General features: G+C 41.5%; 1 protein-coding gene across 1 annotated transcript in view; it reads right to left on the minus strand.

Moving 5' to 3' along the window:
• Positions 1-22,933, minus strand: part of treh (trehalase (brush-border membrane glycoprotein)) — a 47,145-nt gene extending 24,212 nt beyond the window's left edge. Inside the window, exons 1-4 of the mRNA XM_076281933.1 lie at positions 22,825-22,933; positions 7,387-7,487; positions 7,151-7,298; positions 6,908-6,995 (exon numbers count right to left, since the gene is read on the minus strand). Of these exons, the coding sequence (XP_076138048.1) occupies positions 6,908-6,995; positions 7,151-7,298; positions 7,387-7,487; positions 22,825-22,913 (426 nt within the window). The 5' untranslated portion in view covers positions 22,914-22,933. The remainder of the gene's footprint in view (positions 1-6,907; positions 6,996-7,150; positions 7,299-7,386; positions 7,488-22,824) is intronic.
• Positions 22,934-23,186: the final 253 nt, after the last annotated feature.

Raw genomic sequence — 23,186 nt, forward strand, 5'->3', positions numbered from 1 at the left:
CCTACAAATCGCACCCTGATTGTTTGGATACTTCACACACACGTGTTTTTTAATCGCATAGACTAACTACCAAGCTGGAATCACATCGACTCCCCTCTCACACCCTAAACACGCACTTCGAACAAACAAAAAGCGCCTCAGTCTCACGGAATAGCCATAGGCAAAACTGTATCTGACCGGTGTAACGTTGGTACTAAATCATCCATCGCAAAGAATGATTTTTGTAGCACGTGCAACAAATATGTGTAGGTACAGCCCTGCCCTGAATACATCTCAACGTGCGCTCTAAAACATCTGGTTTAAATGGAGATGTAGATCATCACGGGTGCGTTAATAAATCTACATTGCGGCGAGTTGACACAAATTATTCACTTTGACGAATGTATGTAGTTTCAGTTGCTACTTTACTTTGAGCCATGCTCTTCCTTATTGAATCACCTTTGAAAATAGAGGATTGAAGTAGGGTGTTAGGGAATGAACGTTGACTCATATGCTTTTTGAGACCTTGAGCAGAAATGTCCCAGCGGTGTTTAGGATGCATCATAGACAGGTTATCTTTCAGGTAGCCTATATATTTTCCATTAAAAAAACATCACGTAGCGAACGTGTTGTGGCTAACTCACTTAGCTCCTGTTAGTAGCCTAGGTTATGGTCATAAGCAAAGATGACAGTTCAAAGATACAATTAGTGCTGTTATCGATTTGCTTGGTAGCCTATAAACGCATTTATGGTTTTCTACAAATACATCAATAATCAAATTGGCCTCCATCACTCAACCATGCTAACGGTAACATTATTTTACCTTCGTTCTGCTATTGATGCTATTGATAGGAATACTGTAGCCTACCTGCAGTAAAAAACAAGCATGTCCGATAAACATTCTCAGATTTATTTTGGCTTCAAGAGGAAATGGGAATTACATGTCATGCAGAAATCATCCTACCCTTAGACGTTCTCTGCGGTAAACTACTGTAGCCTACAGTCTTGTCCTTGTAGGAAGCGTAGTGTCTTTCCAACCCACTTTAGATTAACTTCCAACAAAATTACGTCTCACTGCAACGATGCGCCATCTAGTGGACAAACGACTACGTGACGCCAATACTGGAAATGCAGCCAAATTATTATTATGATGAATATTTGGTTTTCCTTTAATCCTACTGAATTGGTAATTATGTATCGGCCGTTCTAATTGCCGATACTGATGGTATACGTGTCTGTGTGTGTGTGTGTGCGTGTGTATATGTGTGCACCACCATCTACAGGCCAATGAGTGTACAGTCACTAAATATACACATAACTTAATTTTTTAGACCCCCCCCCCTCCCATGGATGAAATTCTACGAAACTTGGCATACCCCCAGAGAATGTCAGGTTAATCATACACATAAAATTTGGTGCAGTTCTGAACGTCTTTACTGAAGAGAGGGGCGATTAAAGCAGAATGATATTGCATTTTAATTTTTTACCGGGGGGGTGCAAATCACAAATGAGTGATTATGGGCTAGGTTGATGTGGGCCCTTGAGACCAACATACCATAAAAATTTCGTCATCTTCGGTGCCACGGTTCAGGTAGTTATTTAGGAAAAACTGCATTTTTTGGGTTTCGGGTGGCCCAGCGCGGAGGGGGAGTGGCCCCCGGGGACCAAACAAAATTTTTCCGTAAAAGTCTAGTGGGGCTACATACCCACCAAATTTCATGTGCCCCGGTGTTTCGGTGCCCCGGGTATCGTTGACCAAAATTTCAGGAAGTAGATGACGGGAAAAAAAAAAAGAAAAAAAAAACTTCAAGCGGTCAATCCCTATATGACAGCTTCGCTAGCGGCGGTCATAAATAAATGCCATTTTTTAATTTAGCGATTAAAAATGACCTTTCTGCGCTCCATATCTGTGACACGAACTGATCTGACCTGACTTGACCCGAGTTTACGTGTTAGCCTGTGTGTGCCTATGGTGTCTGCACTCATAACTTTTTACAACTTTTTACTGCATTGCCATTAACAAAGTAAAGGCAAAAAAGGTGTTTCTTTGTCACAAATTGGGATGCAATGTGAGCCTTGAATTGGATGCCATGCAGGAATTTGCTAGGATCTCAAAACCGGATTATGAACATTCTTTGCCATAGAGAAACACACAATAGCGTTGGATTATAAACATGCTTTGCCACAAAAACAGACAAAAACGTGAGGTACAGTAAGTCGAGCTATATGAAGTTATTATTTTGCAGTCACTTTGTCTGTTTTCATAAGCCAGAAAGATCGACATACTTGGTACCAATTGATAGCCCTGTGTCTCCTCTTTCATCTGATATGTTGCCATATTTATGCGTTCACGGGTTCGCGAGTAATTCAAATGAGAGTAATGGGTGTGCAGGTATATGCAGAGAAGTATAGACTGTAAAAATTATGCAATTTGATTTAATTTCATGATTTTTTTATTTTCATAATTTAACGTACAGACAAGTGTGTGGTCTCGTTAGAAAGCCCCACTTCTGCTCTGACACGCAATAAAGGTTTCATCTCTCTGCGATGAACAGTTGCGGAGCAATGTAACAAAGAAGAAAGGGTGTTTTTTTTTACACACTTTGCGTCAATCGGGTTCTAAGGGTTAAGTAAGGAAATATTTGAGAGGCACCCTGTAGTACTGGAAATGTCAGTTTTGCCATTTGATTACCCTGTTTAAAACACTGAATTAATTTGCCATTTAATCAAATAAATTTTATCACAACTCATGGATTAGGCCTACCTAAAAATATAAATGGCTGTGAATAAGAAGTGATCAGTGTCGAAAGATATTTACCTTGTTTGCAAAAATGTCTCTGGATTCTCTGAATGTTTTAATAATATTATGTCCTGTAGATGAACTCCCTAAATATGTCACAAATTCATGTTAAAAAGCATTAAAATGACATTGTTTCTTCATTTGTGCACACAGGTTTACACAGAGTGATGAATACCCCTACTTCTAAGAGACCCTGCCTCTCTGGGATGCTCTTTTTCATACTCAATCGTGTTGCAAGTTACCCTAATTAGTTGTGAAACATTCTTCCTTTTGTTTTACACAACTTTTCCAGCATTTTGTTACCCCTGTCCCAACTTTTTTTGAAACATGTTGCTGGTATCAAATTTTACACAACGTCCCAACTTTTGCTGTTTTGGGGTTGTATAAGGACATAAGGACTATTTAAAGAAATACATCATTTGTACTTCACATAAGGTTAGAAGTTGTATTACAATGATGTTGTACTGCTCTATTAATAAATTGGTCAGCTGTGTGGAGGACATTAAATGCTGGCTGGCAATAACTTACATATTTCCACCCTCTGCAAATTCCAAATATGTACTGTATGGAGCCATCGCTTGCCAAAAAACGGGTATACTGTAGGTGTGTAATTTGTCATCAAACTATTTGATCTTAGTCCACTCTGTTCCGTTTATGGTTTAGTTAAGCACGCAGACCTTCTCAATTGTAATTGAGAGTTAAGGCCCTATCATGACAGTCAAAAGCGCATAGTCACTCGTCAAAAGCTTATTCAAAATTAGTAGGATGTCCAGTCCACATTGGGAGGGTTTTCGTCGAGCGCATGGCGCAACAAGGTGTTCCTAGGTTTTTTTTAATCAGCAATGGGTGTGTTTGGGGCGTAACATAATTTAAACCAATGAGAATGACATCTGTCATTCCCTTTAACGGCGCAAAGCGCGATGTCAAATAAATGCGGTATTTTGACATTCAATGGCGCATTTGAAGGAGGCTGCTTGCGAAACCGTATGGAATAGTCATTCCACTAAACCATACTGCATTTGCAATCTTCTATTATTTGAACTCATTGGCAAAGTGAAACTAACTTCACCATGGTGACAAGACAGTTATATGCAGTAAGTTACTTTCTATTGACTGACAATGGGTTACCATCGAAAACATAGGCTGGAAATATTGCTCAAATGACTGAATAAAACTGCATTTATCCTGCCGAGGAGTTGCTTAGATCTCGTGACAGTGCGTCTTCAGCTGTGCTCCATACGTGTCTCTCGCCTCTCCCCTAATCACTTTTAACAGTCATTAACAATTTGCAAATGATGGTGAATAACTACTCATCATGAGATGTACAGTATTTCGTAATATCTTTATTCTAATTATGTTTTTTATTATTTTGTAATCATGCAATTTGTAATGTTTTGCTTGGACGTGCGCTGGTGTGCGTTCATGGATGATAGGTGCACCTGCCAATATGACTGTTGACAATGCGCTCTTAAAATAACATATAAACAAGTTGCCATAGACTTCTGACCAGGTTTACAATAGCCACTCCCTAAGTTGTTAATTGCCACACCCCTGGGCGCATTGTTTAAAAAATAAACGTGCAAAATAAGCTTTGCGCGGGGGGGGGGGGGGGGGGGGGGGGGACGAGTTTTACGCCATGTGCCAGTGTGCAAAATACAGCCCCTAGACTTTAAAAAGGTTTGTAACTAGCAACAAAATTAAACTTAAATGTTATACGGTATTTAAAACAGGTCTGAAAAGCGTTTGGAAGAGCAGAAGAAAATGCTAGGCCTACATATTATTCTTTGAAAAACTATTCAGATGTGCAATATTGAGATTTCAAAGGCTACTGCAATCTCATCTGATGCATTCCATTTAAAGGTATTGCTCAACACTGTTATTGGTCAGCTTAACCAAACCATTAATTGAATCCAACCAGGCTCAACCCACTTATTGCGTTTGATCACACCTTCCCGCTGGCAATTCTCTCGCGCAATAGGCTACTGTGCATGCTCTACCATATTCACCGGTGATATATCGCTGCCAAACTCAAAGCCTTGGTGTTTTTATAGACAGCTCTTTGAATTTTAACAAACAAGTGAGTAATGTGGTGAGAGGCAGCTTTTATCATCTCAGAAATATTGTCAAGTCATTTTCAACCCCTAAAGACAGTGATCCATGCTTTTATTACTTCCTAGCTGGATTACTGCAACACACTGTATCTAGGACTGACCCAATTCAACCCTCTCACGCTCACAATTGGGCAGCAGCTAAGATTTTAACTGGTAGAAAGAAAAGTCAACATAAGTCAAACTGTACAATTTGTTTTTAAAGCCCTAAATTGTTTTGCACCTCCGTAGTACATTTCCGATCTGATCTCAACTACTCTGCATCAGGTCACTTTTCACAATGTTCCTCTCTCTACCCAATTCACGCCACAAATCTAAAAGAGACTGTGCCTTTTCTTTTGCTGCCTCCAAGCTTTGGAATAGTCTCCCACTGCAGATCCTGTCCCCCCATAGATCATTTTAAATTCAATTTAAAGCAGGGGCGGAGCCAGACATTGTAAACATTCAGGGCTTTTTTTTTTTAAATAACCCCTTAATTTAAATAATGACTTCTAGTGAATTTTGTGTAAACTAATGGACACATCGATACTTAAAAAATGTGAAACTAACATTCAACAGATTCAAGGTATCTGACTGGCACACTGTGTAAAATTATAGTTTTGGGTCTTTCAAGAGGCAATATCTGTTCATATCTGTTTAGCATGTACTTAGTTAATTAAGCGTTTCTTATGGTTTGTATATTATAGTATTTGTTTATTTTCATTAGGCTATTGTTTGATATGACATTATTGTTTATTATTGCTATTCTCCTTCTTCCTCTTCCCTGATCTCATCTGTGTGACAAATATATAGAATATCTTATACTATAATATACATAATATTATGATATAATTACAGTATGGCCAGTCATCATGATACAAGGGTATTTTAGAAGGAATGCATTATCATCTTGACATAGGCGTTTCTAAATTATATTAATTTTGTAATTTAGCAAGATTATTCATAGGTTTCATCAGGTCCCTTTACACAGGTGCATAAAATCAAGCACCTAGATTATGAATGCAGACTGCATGGTGCTTGATTAACAGACTTATGGAAAGGGCCCTTTCCTCTCAATATATCATTGTAATGTTTTTTTTTTTTTAGTTAATAATAGGCAGCCAAAACAACATAACATGACTTTTATATTTATGTGGACTCTTGGATTATAAAATCTGTGGTGGTGGATAGGATATCAACAAGGTTTTAAGGTAGGCTAACAGTTAACATTATTTTGTGCAACATATGACACTGACAAGTTGACATGGGCAGATAACTGTTAATGGGGTTCGTTAGCCTAACGTTAGCCTGCCTAACTGACTGAAAGCTCTTAACGTGAAATCACCAACCTGAAACAACACCATCCGTCAGTTCACTGGGCGATGCTGTTGCTTGAACGGAGCTGGGTGGTATTTTAAAAACTTTCTAATATCCATAACGTTTCAACAACATGTACAAAAAGTGTTTTATCACAGACTGTAAAAGTGACAGACTTCTGACAGGCTTTTTGGAACACCGAAGCCATGACGTATCGTTGTCAAGGCAGCATTTTCACTGGATCTAAACAAATCAATCTAACCATTGAAATCACCATAGCGGATAGCCCAGAGACCTGGCATAGATCGTGTAGCTACTAGTCAAATTATTTTTCAATATTGGGCTTTGAAAATAAGGGATATATTTCCTCAGTAATAGAGCATTTTGTGACATTTATAGAGAAACCGAGGGGAAGTTATATTGGAAATAAGAGTTGCCGGGAATTTAAAACACTAAAAAAAGATTCGGGGCTTTTGAAAAAAGATTCGGGGCTTAAGCCCCCTAAGCCACCCCCTAGCTCCGCCACTGATTTAAAGACTCACCTTTTTTCTCTAGCTTTTAGTTAACTAAATTAATTCAGCTAAATATTTCATTTTTATTATTTAATTATATTTATTATGTTATTATATATATATATATATGTTTTAATTATTTGTTAATTTGTTTTTGTTTTGACCTTTTGATCACAACATAATAATGGCCAAGGAATTGAACAAGGTTCTACCTTTCGGCCGAGGGACTTCCACAGGCGATGAAGGTCAACCGCCCAGTTATACAACTTTGGGTCTTTAATCTTTGAGAGGAACTGAGGTCTGCAAGACAAAATACATGCTATGATGACTGTTTTCTTGTTAATATCAAGTTTCACACTTGTATTGTACACAGTCCTTATGTCTCTCTAGATTTGGCTAAATACTGTGCAATAGTGTGTCTGTGCAATAACAAAGACAAGATATCATGATCTTACTGTTCATGCCAGTCTGCTGGGGTCCAAGTCTCAAATTCCTTCCCTGGGGCATCAAAGAACCTTGTCAGGAAGTCTTTCAGGATGGAAGATGTGATTGTCTGATTCTGAACTCCAAATGTCAAGTTATGAAAAGCTTCAAGCACTACATCTGGGTAAAGGAGCTCAACATTAGCCACAGGAAAATTCACTGGAGGAATACAGGAGTTTGGCTCAAATCTAAAAGGAAAATAACATACCTGGGGATGCCAGCAACTTCATGTCCACAAAGTGCTTATCATCATTAAAGAGTTTAGCAGTCTGCACTCGTCTCAACAGTTCTCCAGTGCAGTAAATTTCACTGCCAGACACAGATAGAGAGATAAAGCAGTAAGGTGGATATAGACAGCCAAGAGCTGCTAATGGAGAAATCCGGTGATTTTTCACATAGATCTCCGTTTCTTGAGGTCACAGAGTACTGTCGGTATGGAAACCCCCCCCCAAAAACAATCGGTATTACTGACAGTAATCAGGTCACCTACAAAACCAGATGTAAAAATTCTCCTTTAACTTTGCCTTCTCATTAAACAAAATGCAATGAGCATACTATTCAGACCTCAGTTAATTGTTCTCTTTCAGTCGAGTTCTGAACCAATCTCCAACAACCCTTTTTAATGATTTTAAGCAGAGACTTTCTAATGAGGAGACACAGCACTCAAAAAAATCATTCATGGAAATGCATGGGGTTAGTTTGTAACACCAATATGGCTGTTGTCTACACATATCCCACTCCTTCCTCGGCAAAAAGTTGACATGTAAATACATTGAGCCAATCATGTGGTGTGATGTGAATACATTGAGCCAATCATATGGTGTGTTGTGAAGACATCTTGCCAATCATGTGTTGTGAACTCACCGCTGAAGCAAGATTGGTGTCGTAAAGCCTTGCACACGCGCATTTCTGCTGAATAGGATGCCCGATGAGTGCCAAAAAAGCGTTGCTATATGGCCGCCGAGTGGAGGGACTTGCCTAAAAGGACTTTGTTTTAAAGATGCACATCATGACAAAGATTCCTTTCTTCTTTCTTCAGTGATTCAAAGATCCTCGAACCAGTGCTAAAGAAGTCTTCAACACGCTGAACGAGCTACAGCCCACCACAGTTGGATCCGACAATCCCCTGTCTGGGCCTCACTGGTTACCAACCCATCAGTGGCTATCAAGACCCACCACAAGTCTTTTTCAAGACTAATGAAAAGCAAGGATGTGGATGAGCACGACCCGAGTGTAGCCTGCCTCTCTGCTCACCTGATCACTGCAAACACTGCGCTGTAACGGAACCTTGAACACTGTACTACGTTCTCATCTGAGCATTCCCCCCCTCGGACTCGCAGCAGTCCCCACAGAGGCGCTCTGGCCCTGTAGCTGGGATCGCTGCTTGTAGCTCGGAGCTTCCTCCTCCTTCCTCCCCCTTGCCCATGCACTGGATTGGAACCTCGGGCATCACTGGGGCCAAAGCAATCAGGATCACCACCTGAAGGAGGCAGTAGCTTCCTACCTTGCCCCACAAGCTCTGTCAATCATGGGCAAGCCTGCCCTGCGGATGAAGACCTGCAGGACAACCACCTCTTTGGCAGACAAGATGTGTCTGTGTAAGGCAGGTCTGCTGAGCCCTCAACGCAGTCACCCTCCTACAGGTGTACTATGGCGAGCTACTTTGCCAGTCGGAAGCCTGGGTGTCAGCCAAACCCTCACCAAGCTACGCAAGATGCTGGACTTTGTGCTCCACGCTGTCAAGGGGCTCTCCATTAGCCCAGACCTCTCTGATAGGGAAAAGATGCCTCTGCTCAACATTCTGGTTGAGGCTCTTACCTCTAGACCAGTATTCACAACCGTTTCCGCACGCTCGGAACAGTCTGGATGCCTCTAGTAATACACCCTTGACTACACACTGTCGAAGTGCATCCCCAGCCAGTGAGCTGTTGCTCCTGCACGGTCTGCGTGACTCCACCACTGTCAGACACTAGTTACTGTAATGTATTGCTTTTTGCTGTAACACAGTAATGTAAGGCATTCCACAATTGGGTAATATTTTACTCTGTACAAATTTCAGTAAGGCGTGTTAAAATTAAAGGAGAATTCCGGTGTGATATTGACCTTAAGTGTGTTGAAACATGATACCGAGTGTGTCTCATAGCTTATCTTGGCTTGTCCCCTGCACTCAGAAATCTGGCGCTAGTTAGCCGATGCTACCAACAGTTTTTCGATGGGGGTGCCTCGGGCATCGGCCTAGCCATGCAAAAAAATCAGTTTTACACTATATACGAGGCACAAAGTAGCTCCATACTTCATTGGTAGACTTCCGAGGGCCTTGCCATTTTAAACGAGACATTGAGAACTTTAAAAAAGCAGTGGTAGTTTATTTGCAAGACGATTTATACAGACAGTCCCTTCATGAAGTTTACCGTTTGCCTCCATCTTGAATTTAGTCACGAGCGACGAGTACGAATGAACAGGTATGATAAGGGACCAGATTCCAAAAAGAATTCAGTGCAAATGCATGGATTCCAGTTGCTGCTACTGGAAGGAACCGGAATCCATGCATTTCCAAGGAATTATTTTTGGAATTTGATCCCTTATCATACCTGTTCATTCGTTTGTCAGGGTCATTCAGTTTGTTCAGGGTCCTTTTATCTGATATTGAAGTGATGCACTCAAGTTCTGCTCCCACAACAGAGCCAGCTTTCCTTACTAGCCTGTCTAGTCGCCCAGCATCCTTCTTCTTTGTGCTTCCTCCCCAGCATACCACAGCATAGAAGAGGACGCTGGCAACAACAGACTGGTAAAACATCCTGAGGAGCTTACTGCAGACATTGAAGGACCACAGCCTCCTCATGAAGTACAGCCTGCTCTGCCCTTTCTTGTAGAGTGCTTCAGTATTGGTTGACCAGTCCAGTTTATTGTCCAGGTGTAAACCCAGATACTTGTAGGCGTTTACCACCTCCACATTAACCCCATCAATGGAGACTGGTAGCAGAGCGGGCTTAGACCTGCTCTCGCAGTGTTGAGTTGAAGGTGGTTGAGTTTGCACCATTGCACAAAGTCCTCCACCAGACTCCTCTACTCCTCCTCTTGCTTGTCCCTGATACACCCCACAATTGCAGTATCGTCAGAAAACTTCTGCATGTGGCATGACTCAGTGTTGTAGCAGAAGTCAGACGTGTACAGGTTGAACAGCAGAGGAATTCTGCGCAAATAGTAGAACGTTATTTCCTGTTACTGGTTGAAGATTACTCCGGCTGCAGTAATGTGGACATAAGTGGACTCTACACTACTCTACAGTAATGTGGACATTGTGAGATGGACATAGGCCTACATTCATTATTTACAGTTTGTCAGAGACAAGGATATGTAGAACATAATGGTTATGTGCAGTTTGTGTGCGAAACTGTAAGATCTCTCTACCTTGTGAAATAGCACAAGAAATGTAAAAAAGCTCTGCGCGATATTACATGGTTTCTAAGCCAAAAAATGTTTTGTCACAGCAAACATCACCTCACCACCACCACCTCACCTAAACAAATGTGGTCTCTGTGGACAGCCCAGGCTCCAAAAACAGCAACAAAAACAACCTGGTCCAGCCTGGACAATAAAAACAAAACTGTTCCAACCCACCACCGACTAAATGCGCATTTAGGAGAGTTTCAATTGCACAGGAGGAAGGGGGAGGGAGAGAAGCGAGCTAGCTCTGTTTTGTTTGAATGTCAACAGAAGTGACGTTACCCAACATTGCTTAGAGCACCTTTAATGAAACATCTAGAGTGGTGCCACCAAATCCTTTTTTTTCTTAATAAAGCATAAACTATGCTTTTCTAATGCATGGCAGCTTTGTGCTGTGAACTTGAATTAAAGGGATATAAATGCAAAGTAAAGATTGTGTAGCCTATATCTTGTCATGTCTTTAGGCTTTAGGTTAATATAGTGGGCTCTCTTTTGATGTTAAAATAATCACAATTTATCAGACTTTGACCTTTTGTCTGTGACTGCTATTTCTCAGGCCTGTAAACATAAAAAAACAACATGTTTTGACAAATATTTTAGTGTGATAGGAACCAACTCTTCCTCCTTTAGAAAATTATTACAATTCAATTCAATGACTGAATCAATAGAAGTGACGTAGGGCCTAAGTCACTTCCTCTGAAAGGGGCACTTTTTGTGGGGTTTTTATTTCATGTCATAAAATCTATTGCTGTTAACCCTCCTGTTGTGTTTGTCTCATGTTCACTAGTTTTAGGTTCCTGGTCAAAAATGACCACTGCATTATTACTTGTTATAAATCCAAAGTAACACATATATTATCATCTAATGTTGTGATAGACCTTTGTATCAACTTGTGTTCTATTAGATTCCAGTATATTCCAGTTTTGAACTTCTATTTACTATTCATGGCCTGCAGGCCTCAATGACTAGAGCTCATGCAAGTCAGAAAGGGGAAGATTTTATTGGGAAAAGGGTGAGTTTGTGTGAGGGTGTGTTTGAATGTACAGAAGCACACATACAGTCCATCTGCCGCATTTTTTGGCAGTAACCAAAAGGCCCCACGCCAAGTTTTGTCTCAGAACAAACTGGTAGCCAGGTATGGAGAATATGTTGCCATCTACGGTTGAGTCGGTCTCATTAAGGACAGTTGCCAAAATACCGGTCAGAGGGAGAGGGTCAGAGGAGGGGTAGCCTTACCGTGTAGAAAGATGTTTTTGAACTAGGCCTATAGACGCCCATATAGCCTACTTGAGGGGCAATACAGTACATATCAAAAGTTACAAAACATCTATTGTGTTATTTGTATCAATCCACTATAAACATAATATCTACATACATAGCATTTGATTGGAGGCTAGTTTCACTTTGTCCCACAGCAACATTAAAATAGTTTTGATTTGTGTAGGCCTACAGTGTTTCTGTATTGCATTAAGTGTCTCATTATCATAAATAATTGAACATGCACATGTATTTTAAGTTCCGTTCAAGTGGGGTGGAGACACATTTGAGCATTTAAAAATTTACTTGAAAGTAAGAAATAGTTACTTTCTGAAGTAACTAGTTAGCCTACTTTTACAATTTGTAACTAAGTAATTTAGTTACTTTTTGGTAGTAGCAACTAGTAACTAACTAATTACTTTTTAAAAGTGGCCAGTGATTTTTGACCGGGAAAACACATGGGTGTTCTAAAGCTAAATAAAACACTCAAATTGTTATGAAAATTATCAAAATTTGTTTTATGTTCAAATGAAGTCATGGAGCCTCATGGTAGTCAGAAGTCAATATTTTTGGGAGAAAATAATTGTCAACACAACAAAAGGGTTATGCTAAGTAGGCCTAGGGCAATGGTGTTTTCCCCTAAATAGTCCATGGGCCAGACCAGATACCGGTACCATCTAGGTGGGCAAATTCTAGTTGTGATTTTTTTATACCTACACATCCCTAGTTTATGTTTTGATATGATAGACCTCTGAGATTGGTAGCTTTTTAGTGGTTATCACCTAATGAAGTAAACCACCCTCTAATATAAATCGCATTTTAGACGCCTGGTGCATATCCTGGTTGAAGCCATGGTTAAGACACTTGTCAGTGTTGTTTGGTATCACCTTGAAGAGTACATCCTAAGCTTTCATTTAAGCACATTGGTGAAGCCCTCTGACAAACACAGAGGTCACTGGAGCTCTTTGAACCATCAAAAACACTACATTTTCCAAAATTTCCCGCCACTTTCTTTATGCCCTGTGGCATCAGAGAATATTACAGATACAAAAGACAGAAACTGAAATACTCTCTGGACTCCAAGGATTCTGGAAATGTATGCTTTACCCATACTACTTCATTGTTGGATGTGATTTCAGGACTAAACTAAGAAGGATGACTTTGGCCAAAATTCCGCTCATGGAACTTCATTGGTTTGTTAGGTAGATGTGTAATTGTGTTTCTATCGTCATGCCAAGTGTAAATACATGAGTGTAAATGTAACATTTTGGCTACAGCTACATCAGGTAGCCTATGTAAAGTAGCTGGGTCATCCTTAGCATGGAAAAAAAGTTGTGCACACACAAATAGAACTATTGTTATTAAAATGTTCATTTAGGTCTATATTTTATTGTTTGTAACTGATCTGATTTAATTTGATGGATAATTACTCTTCACATCATAAATATGGTGTGCAACCATACAGAAACAACATTTTTCACATGGCAATATTATACATATTTTTAGGGCCCTATTTTCCAACCTGGCGCATGGCGGGAAACAGGTTATTATCCCTGTGCAAAGTTTATTCGTATTTTGCGCGTCTCTTTTTTTGAGCAACATGCCCAGGGGTGTGGCAATTAACGACCTAAGGAAGGGTTCTGGTGCGTATAAAAATCGCTATCGTACACTACCTAAAACGCATTACGCCACTGACCAAGAGAAACCTGGTCAGAAGTCCATGGTGAGTTGTTTATATGTTATTTTAAGGGCACATTATCAACAGTGATATGGGCGGGTGCACAGCGCACCATGCTTCTCTCATCCACAAACACGCATCGGCGCACATCCATGCAAAACATTACAAATTACACGATAACCATGGGAAACATAATTAGAATAAAGATATTACGAAATACATCTCACAATGAGTAGTTATTTACCATCATTTGCAAATTGGTAATGACGGAGAGGCAAATATGAGCTGAACAGATAAAGACGTCATGAAATGTAGGCAACTCCTCTGCAGGATAAACGTCATTCGAACATTATTGGGGTAAGTGTTGCTTTTTTTGTCAGTCAATAGTGAAAGTAATTAACTGTGTATAACTGTTTTGTTGTTGACTGACACCACGGTGACGTTAGTTTTACTTTGCCAATCAGTTCAAATAATAGGCGAGCACAAATGCGTGTAGGCTATACCAGAGACTTTCTAATGTGGAGACACAGCACTCAAAAAATACTCCATAGAAATGCATGGGGCTAGTTTGTCACGCCAATATGGCCGTTGTCTACACATATCCCACCCCTTCCTCGGCAAAACGTCGACAAGTGAATACGTTGAGCCAATCATGTGGTGTGATGTGAATACATTGAGCCAATCATATGGTGTGTTGTGAAGACATCGTGCCAATTATGTGTTGTGATCTCGCTGCTGGAGCAAGATTGGTGTCGTGAATCCTTGCGCACGCGCAGTTCGACCCAAAGACTGTGCCCGATGAGTGCCCATAAAACGTTGGTATATGGCCGCCGAGTGGAGGGACTTGCCTAAAAGGACTTTGGCTATACTCTGCTAGGTTTTAGTAAAGCATGGTTTAGTGGAATAACTGTTCCATACGGTCTGGCGTGCAAGCAGATTCCTTCAAATGCGCCACTGACTATGAAAATACTGATGCGCTGTTTAAAGTTGCACCGCTATCTGTTAAAGGGAATGACAGATGTGTGCCAAAACACACCCATGACTGATTAAGAAACCTAGGAACGTCTTGTTGCGCCATTCGCCCGACGTTTAATAACGAAAACACTCCCAATGTGGACTGGACATCCCACTAAATTTAAATAAGCTTTTCGCAAGTGACCATGTGTTTTAGACTGTCATGATAGGGCCATTAAAAGGGGATAAATGGACTCAAGGTTCCAACAAATTGTTATCATTTGACAAATTCCAGATTGACAAGGGAATGGTAGAGCAATGTGTATGCTCAGCTTGCCTTTAAAGGGACACCAGGCAACGTTTAATCATCGATTAACGATTAATCATCTTCGTAAGTCGGTATGTTTACAGGGCAAATGAAGACTCTCTCGCCCGTCCCTACTGCCTGTAGGAAGAATATCCCACTTGCAAGTTCACCCGCCGACCTGCAGTCTCACAAAGTCTCACAAAGTCTCAGACATCGCGAGAAGCAGGATCAGTTTACATCCTGCATCCACAGCACAGAGGCAGGCTAACGAAACGCTAGCGATTGTTGCAAACGTGTGTATAATGGCAGAGCCGGCGAATAAGCAGCGAAAACCCTTGACGGAACATGCAAAGAAAAGGAAAAGAGCTTCAGACCGAGCGAGGGCTCATGCACGTATCGACACGTACAGATGCTAGGGGGAGTTTTGTAGAGAAAAAGCATCAGGCTTGCCTGGTATCCCTTTAAGAGCACAGCTCCTTACGTACATGCATATGCGTGCCTGTGTGTGTGTGTTTATGTGTGTGCATTCGTGTGGGTGGGTGTTTGTGCATATGTGTGTGCTTGCCTGTGTGTGTGTGTGTCTGTGTTTTATGTAGTTTGTGGAGGACTGGTTCAGACATGTCACATCCATAACATGAAACCGTCAAATCCATAACGACACTTTTTCCTACATAATGCCTTACGAAAATGACGCATAGTTTCGGGCTCATCATCATCATCAGGGACTGGCTAATCTACTGCTCAGAGGCCAGAATTTTTACTGCATAGCCACACAGATCAAGCTTGGGTTTTGTTATCAATATTTGCATAATATTCACAAAGTCTATGAATCGCAATGTTGGATGATACAAAAAGGCTAATATTATAATTTAATAAGTTGCTTGCGAATAGGTTGACAACGTTAACGTCCAATATTACCCAATAATTACATTGCTAATCATTGCTATCTCTCTTACCAGTTGCCAGTGTCTGTCTTAAAGCACCACCAAAGCACTTTTCCTCTGTCGCATGCAAACTATTTGTTTATCAAGCACCGGCTTTGGAAATAACGATGTCCACAGATAAGGTAGAATATGTTGCATGATGAAAGTATATGTACTGTGCATCGGATGCAAGTCAAATTTGTGGTTTCTTATGTCTCATTCCATCGAACTACAGGTCCACTACCCGATCTGGCAAACTTGCATAGTGCGGTTATAGCCGATAGAAGGTCGCAAAGAAACTGCAGAAGTGCCGTTCACCCTGTTAGTTGATGAACCATTGAAACGATTTTGGAAACATTATTTTAGGGTACAAAAAACTCTTTGGTGTTGCTTTAAAAAAATCTGTAAGCTTGGCACATTTGGCAACATCCTACGGAGCCCTCCGGGTGACATGGGAAAAAAAAAAAAAAAAAAAGTAATGGGGAAAAAAAACATGAAGAAGAAAAAAAAAAAAAAAACGATGCGCTTTTGCGGGATCTCATTGCGGGATCTCGCAAAAAGTTTTGCGAGATCCCGCAAAACTTTTGCGAGATCTCGCAAAACTTTTTTTCTACTTTTGGAACTTGCTGGGCTTCCTACTTGACCCCAATAGTCCCACAAACCACTACCGCCAGATGGCAATCGTATCATGATAGCCTACTATGATTGCTCTATCACTGTTGCGTGTTGTGGGTTTTCTGGACACATTACATAGGCCTATGACACGGGAGGGAGAGGGAGACACCTGCGTGCAGACACGCACACACACAGGCGCGTAGCAAGCGTGGGGGATGTGGGTGTTATAACGTACACAGTTTTGCTGGAACACGATTTTATCCCCCACACTTTTTGTCAGATTAAATTGAAAGTAAAATATGGAAATAAACGCTCCCGTAAAGAGTTGGAACCGTATCTATAACGCACACACAGAGACAAAAATAGATCTGTTGATTTGATTGAACGGTCTTTCAAGGCTAAGCTGCTGCTTGGGTCTGCATTGTAACGTCTGCAGTGAGCAGATTTCAGATAGAATTGAAATGATAATTGTCACCGCATTATGCTAATTTAGTAAACCAAAATTCACTGTCTGACTGACAGTTTTTGTCACAATGCAGGGAGTCAAAGTGAAAGCGGGGTGCGTGCACCAAGGCACCTGTTTCTGCAGGAAAACCTTTGGCTACTGTTCTCAGAGCATTATGCTTTCTCTGCCTATGATCTGCAGCTTTTCTCAAACTATGGGCCTCCTCAACAATTAACCTACTACTGCTCCACGTAGCCGCGAAATTAAGTTATGTCCGGTGCTTCACACGTCTGCTCATTTGCAGCATACTTATTCATTTGGTGTCATCAACTATGTAGACATAGCCCAGTCAGCACACATACAGTACGTCTCCAAGACGCTTGGAAAGGAACAGCTTAATTACATCGCGTTCCATTTAGAACGTCTTATTTGATCTGATCTTACAAACGGCGGCGTCAAGACACATTTGAGTTCTACATCGGAGATAGAACGCTTATGATCGCTCATGCAATGTGTGTGTCCCTGCTGCAAGTGAAACTGGAGGTAACGTGGGCTAGAAGCAACAATAGTTTAAACAACAACGTGGCTTCCTGTAACTATCAATGGAAAAATGCATAGAAACTGCTAATCATAATCTTTAAATTGACATTAATTAAGCTGGCTATATGCAACACAATTTATATATATTCCCTTTGCATATGTTTGGGTAGACTTCAAACGTTTTTGAATTTGAGCTTACAGTTCTGTGTTCTGTTCAGTTACATTTATTTAATAGGTATTAGTGATACCTCGAAATTAGGCTGCTGTCTGTTAGGTAATTTATTGTAGCCTGCTGTGTGTGCGTGTCTGCACGCAGGTGTCTCCCTCTCCCTCTCGTGTCATAGGCCTATGTAATGTGTCCAGAAAACCCACAACACGCAACAGTGATAGAGCAATCATAGTATCATGATACGATTGCGGTAGTGGTTTGTGGGCCTATTGGGGTCAAGTAGGAAGCCCAGCAAGTTCCAAAAGTAGAAAAAAAGTTTTGAGGGATCTCGCAAAACTTTTGCGGGATCTCGCAAAACTTTGCGAGATCCCGCAATGAGATCCCGCAAAAGTGCATCTTTTTTTTTCCCCATTACTTTTTTTTTTTTTTTTTAACCCATGTTTTTTTCCCCCATGTCACCCAGAGGGCTCCGTAACATCCTCCTCCAATGCATTCCTTTCTTTTTTTTACCTGGCCTTTTCAGTCCCTCCTGGCCTCTTTATACCATCCATCTTCCCTGACGCTTATTGCTACAGTAAGGCCGGCCCGGCTATCGGTAGGCCAGGCCTCTCTGAGAAAACCTTTTGGAAAAGACGGGCTATATGGACCCAACCAACTCTTTTTGGGAGGGGAGAACTCCCTCACATGGTAGGCTACAACCCATGCAGAGGCTGCGGTGTCAGGCATAGATTGCAGAACGTGAGTAGCCTACTTTAAGAGAAGATAGACTAACGTGACAAATGTCAATATGTTTTTCCTTGACCGGCCCAAAAGTGATAGCCTCGTGAGACCATCCTGATCTCGCGAGCTTCAGGGTTTCACTCGCAGATCAGTCTGGATACTTTCCGTTAAAGAAAATTTGGAGCAGTTCACCAAACGAACGTCCAATCAGCGTTGGCTTTGAGGCGGGTTGAGGTGTGACGCAACGAACAACATGACGGCATCCACAGAGATGAGCATAGCTATCGCGCAAGTTTTATTCAAATTAGAAAGTATTCCTGGGTAAACTGTGAAGCTATGAGTCTCAGCCATGCAGCTGGGAGGAATGAACGACACGGACATCCTCCACGGCTGATTCCAGTTCATAATGGAGGAATATGCTATCTTCAGAAGTGTAGGGCCTACCGTGAAAACTTGATGGGAATTGTCGTTGATTAGGTTCATAAATGGTAAGTTAAAACATCTTAACGTTTGTCACGTTACCTAACTTAATTGTATGTTAAACGGCATTAGAAGAATACTTTGTTCATCTAATTGGTTGATTTGGCCCGTCGATAACCAACAAAGGTGGTGATAGACAGATGGTTTATCCAATCAGCTAACCAGTATGTCCGCCCCTTCCCAAAAGTTCTTCAATGAAAAGTTCCCAGATGGATATGCGGAGCAAATCCATCTGGCGGAGTCAGGTTACAAAAGTGAAGCGGCCCACCAGGAATTTTCCTGATTACCCACCCTGGGCCTGCTTGCAATACTAGGCTTGCAATCCCCATCAATGAATCAGTGTGCCCTGTTCCCTTATGTCCCAGTGCCTAACACTGAATGTGCCAAAGTTGGGGCTGTGACATCATGTCTGTAAAACCTGACAAACGTTGTCGGGGTTTGTCCAACACACTGCCAAGCATACTTTCTCTATGGGGAAAGTTTAATCGGAGTAAACGCTGGGTTGGGTTTAATACAACACTTGGGTCACCCGGGAAAAATTGCATACAGACTGGATTCACGGATAAGGCGTGAATATCGCGTTTAGCCGTAGATAAGGCCACCAACAATACTGTCTTAATTGAGAGCACTTTAAGACCCAACTGCTGTAATGACTCGAAGGTAGGGTGAGACAGCAGCTCCCTGCGGAGAGACAGTCGCCACGTTTGGGAGTGGAGTAACGGGGTTTCCCTGGCCAGCGCAGGGCTATGAGGATGAGTAAGAGGCCCCGTTACCGTACCCTGATAGGTGTTGGAGTGATCAGTTCCAATGGTGGGAAGGCATAGAGCAGGACGCGTGCCCACTGGTGTGCCAACGCATTTATACCTAACGGGAGAAAAACATTGGATATTGCACATTCTCCCCAGAGGCGAATAAGTCCACTTTCGCCCGACCGGTTCGCAGCCAGATGTGAGCCACCACATCGCTGTGGAGTTTCCAGTCTCTAAAGCATGGATTGCCCCTGGATAATAAATCCGCACCCAAATTCAATAGACCAGGGACGTGTGTGGCTTTCAGCGACAGGAGCCGCGTGCTGCTCCATAAAATCAGTTTGTGTGCCAACGTGTGCATATGAAGAGACCTCGGTCCCCCTTGCTTGTTGAAATAAGCCACCATCGTGGTGTTGACTGTTCTGACCAGGACATGATGGTGTTGTCTGTTCTGACCAGGACATGATGCCCTCTCACAGGCAGAAAACGTCTGAGTGTGAGCCACACTGCCATAAGTTCTAAACAGTATATGTGCAAAGATTGCATGTGTGCATCCCACAGCCCATTTATCGACCTGTCCTTGGGAGTAGTTCCCCAGCCGCTTAACAAGGCATCCGTTGTCACCACTATCCTGTGTAGGACAGCGTCCATCGGGGTTCCCTCTGTGAGGAAGAGTGGGCGTTTCTAGGTCCACAGCGCAGCAGGCTGCTGAGATTGCAACGTGGCCATGACGCGAGGGGTGCAATCCCAGAGATGCTCACATGTATAAGCGGCCAAGTGGCATGACTACCAAGGCTGACAGCATGAGACCCTGGAGTCTGAGGCAGACCCTGAATTTCACAGTGGCTCCCCAGGCGCACTCTGAATGAGACAGAGTTTAGAGACAGCCCTATAAAGGTGGTGATTTGACATGGGAGCAGAAGGATTTTCTCCCAATTTATTCTGAAACCCAGTAACATTAGGTCCTTCGTTAGGAGAGCCGTATGTTGCTGTGCTTCCTGACACGAGTCCGCGGCCACCAGCCAGTCGTCGATAAAAGTAGTCAGACGTAAACCCTTTTCCAGGAGTGGGGCGATAGCCTCTTCGTTGACAAAGACGTGAGGGCTGAGCGCAAGGCCAAATGGGAGGGCTCGTAGCCCACACCTCGAAAGGCAAACCTGAGGAACTGTGGTTGTCATTGATCCAAAGGTCCAAGGTCCAAATCACATATGCTGCTTTCATTAAAGTACATGGAACACCTCACTTAATCATTGCATGTCCATGCTTCAAGTGTTCATTGAAACGTTTAGGTAAATTATATATGAACATTGACAAAGGATAGATAAAAATGTTGACATATTTTAGAAATTAGGGGGTAGGGTTACATTTTGTAGAATATAATAGTGTTTATCAAGCAAATCATAAGCTTTTGATATCAAATTAACCAGCAATAGCACAGAAAAGTTGTGATATTATCACTATGTTGTCAGAATTGTAATAAAAACAAACTTTAGTGATCTGCGGATAGCGAAAACGCATATCAAACTTGGTTAAAAAAAAATCAATTGTTGGCTATTCGCTCAAGAAGTAGTTGATATATTGCCAAACATGCTAGTGATGCAGGAGGTCTTATACCAGTCAGTTTGATACCAAACATAACCCTGTTGGAGCATAATTTAGTGTATAGGCCTACAGAATGACAACATAGATTTTAAAGTGTCGCGCAAATGTCAGTTCGAAAGCACTAAATATGTCAAAACTATTTGACCGCACCATTTCCCAGAGTGCCACCATGCTTTTTATGAACCATCAGGGTCCCCTTGAGGCATCTAGCATAGTGGCTTGCTTTCATACCAAAATTCTCACAGGACTATTTTGTGCAAGATGCTGCTGGAGTATACTCCCTAACATGGTTATAAACGTATGACCTTACTTACCATTTAAACTTATACACTTAGCTAGATTACATATGGGTGCCTGATGTAGCTGTAGCCAAAATGTTACATTTACACTCATGTATTTACACTTGGCATGACGATAGAAACACAATTACACATCTACCTAACAAACCAATGAAGTTCCATGAGCGGAATTTTGGCCAAAGTCATCCTTCTTAGTTTAGTCCTGAAATCACATCCAACAATGAAGTAGTATGGGTAAAGCATACATTTCCAGAATCCTTGGAGTCCAGAGAGTATTTCAGTTTCTGTCTTTTGTATCTGTAATATTCTCTGATGCCACAGGGCATAAAGAAAGTGTATAGTTTAGGCGGAAATTGTGGAAATTTTTGTGTTTTTGATGGTTCAAAGAGCTCCAGTGACCTCTGTGTTTGTTTGCTTCACCAATGTGCTTAAATGAAAGCTTAGGATGTACTCTTCAAGGTGATACCAAACACAATATTATACAACACTGACAAGTGTCTTAACCCTGGCTTCAACAAGGATATGCACCAGGCGTCTAAAATGCGATTTATATTAGAGGGTGGTTTACTTCATTAGGTGATAACCACTAAAAAGCTACCAATCTCAGAGGTCTATCATATCAAAACATAAACTAGGGATGTGTAGGTATAAAAAAAATCACAACTAGAATTTGCCCACCCAGATGGCACCAGTATGCTATATTTTGGGTCTTTGGCCCAAGGACTAAAAACAACAGTTTATCACAAACTATAGAAGATGAAGATAAAATTGGACTGAGGACACTCCTTTTTTCTGATTTATTTAGCAATAACAAATCTGATAATCTAATGACCATTCCTTGACGGAACAAAGTTTTATTCATTACCAATAAACGGGACTTTCTGGGGGAGAATGTCCAACAAACAGCAATAAACGGCAACGTCTATCCAGACAATAAAACGACACAGAACCTTTGAACCTCTATCAACCTCCAAGTCTGGGCAGCCGTGGCCTACTGCACTTCGGACTTGTAACCGGAGGGTTGCCGAAACACTGCTCTAAAGGGCTAAAAAACAGCCGCTCAGTCGGCAGAAATCGAAAGTGAAACTTTTTCTCGGTGGTGGCAGAGCCCGTTAGTCATTCTTTCTATGGTCAACGGATATTTCAACAGTTTTAGATGGACTGGCAATTAGGCTGATTTGTGCATAGAGATCTTAAGTAATTAAAAACTTAAACAAATCTTTACAGTACTTTTGTATCACATGTAATCACTTAGCCTAATATTCTTTTCACCACCAGACTAAAGATAAGATAAAACACCAGATAAAATTACAGTATGCTAACCTAGATAGCCTAATCGACTTAAAACGCTTCCACGTCTTACTTACAAAGCATGTTTAAATGCAAGCTACATTAATTTATTGCTTTCTTTAACTTTAGAAGTCCCGCAAGTCAGCTGTAGGCTACTTCTGTAGACCTTACCTGTCACATGGAGGTGGCAGCAACGCATACGCTTGGGCAAAGAAAATACAAAATACTAGGCTCACTCGGTCCACATTATGAGACGACATACTAATGTCTATGTGCAAAACGGAAGCATGCACAACAGTTGACGGTCTTTTCCACACTAGTTATCAAGTGCCACAGAGGGCAGTTGGAGCCCTATCTAGGCTACAACGATAAGCGAGTAGGTTAGGCCTATTGGTCCTATGAAGTCATGTGACCTATCGATTACAAGATTAGAGGCTTCTTTTATAGCCCAGGATGATTAAGTTAAAGGTGAAAATACATTTACATAAGTTAATATATAACTTCTGGAGATGGTGTGGGGTTTGGCCACTTCC

Source organism: Alosa pseudoharengus, unplaced genomic scaffold (genome assembly GCF_046254945.1).
Source record: "Alosa pseudoharengus isolate Yale_2024_CS ecotype anadromous, Long Island Sound unplaced genomic scaffold, YU_APseudo_1.1 YU_APseudo_1.1_scf_13, whole genome shotgun sequence".
Lineage (NCBI taxonomy): Eukaryota > Metazoa > Chordata > Actinopteri > Clupeiformes > Clupeidae > Alosa > Alosa pseudoharengus.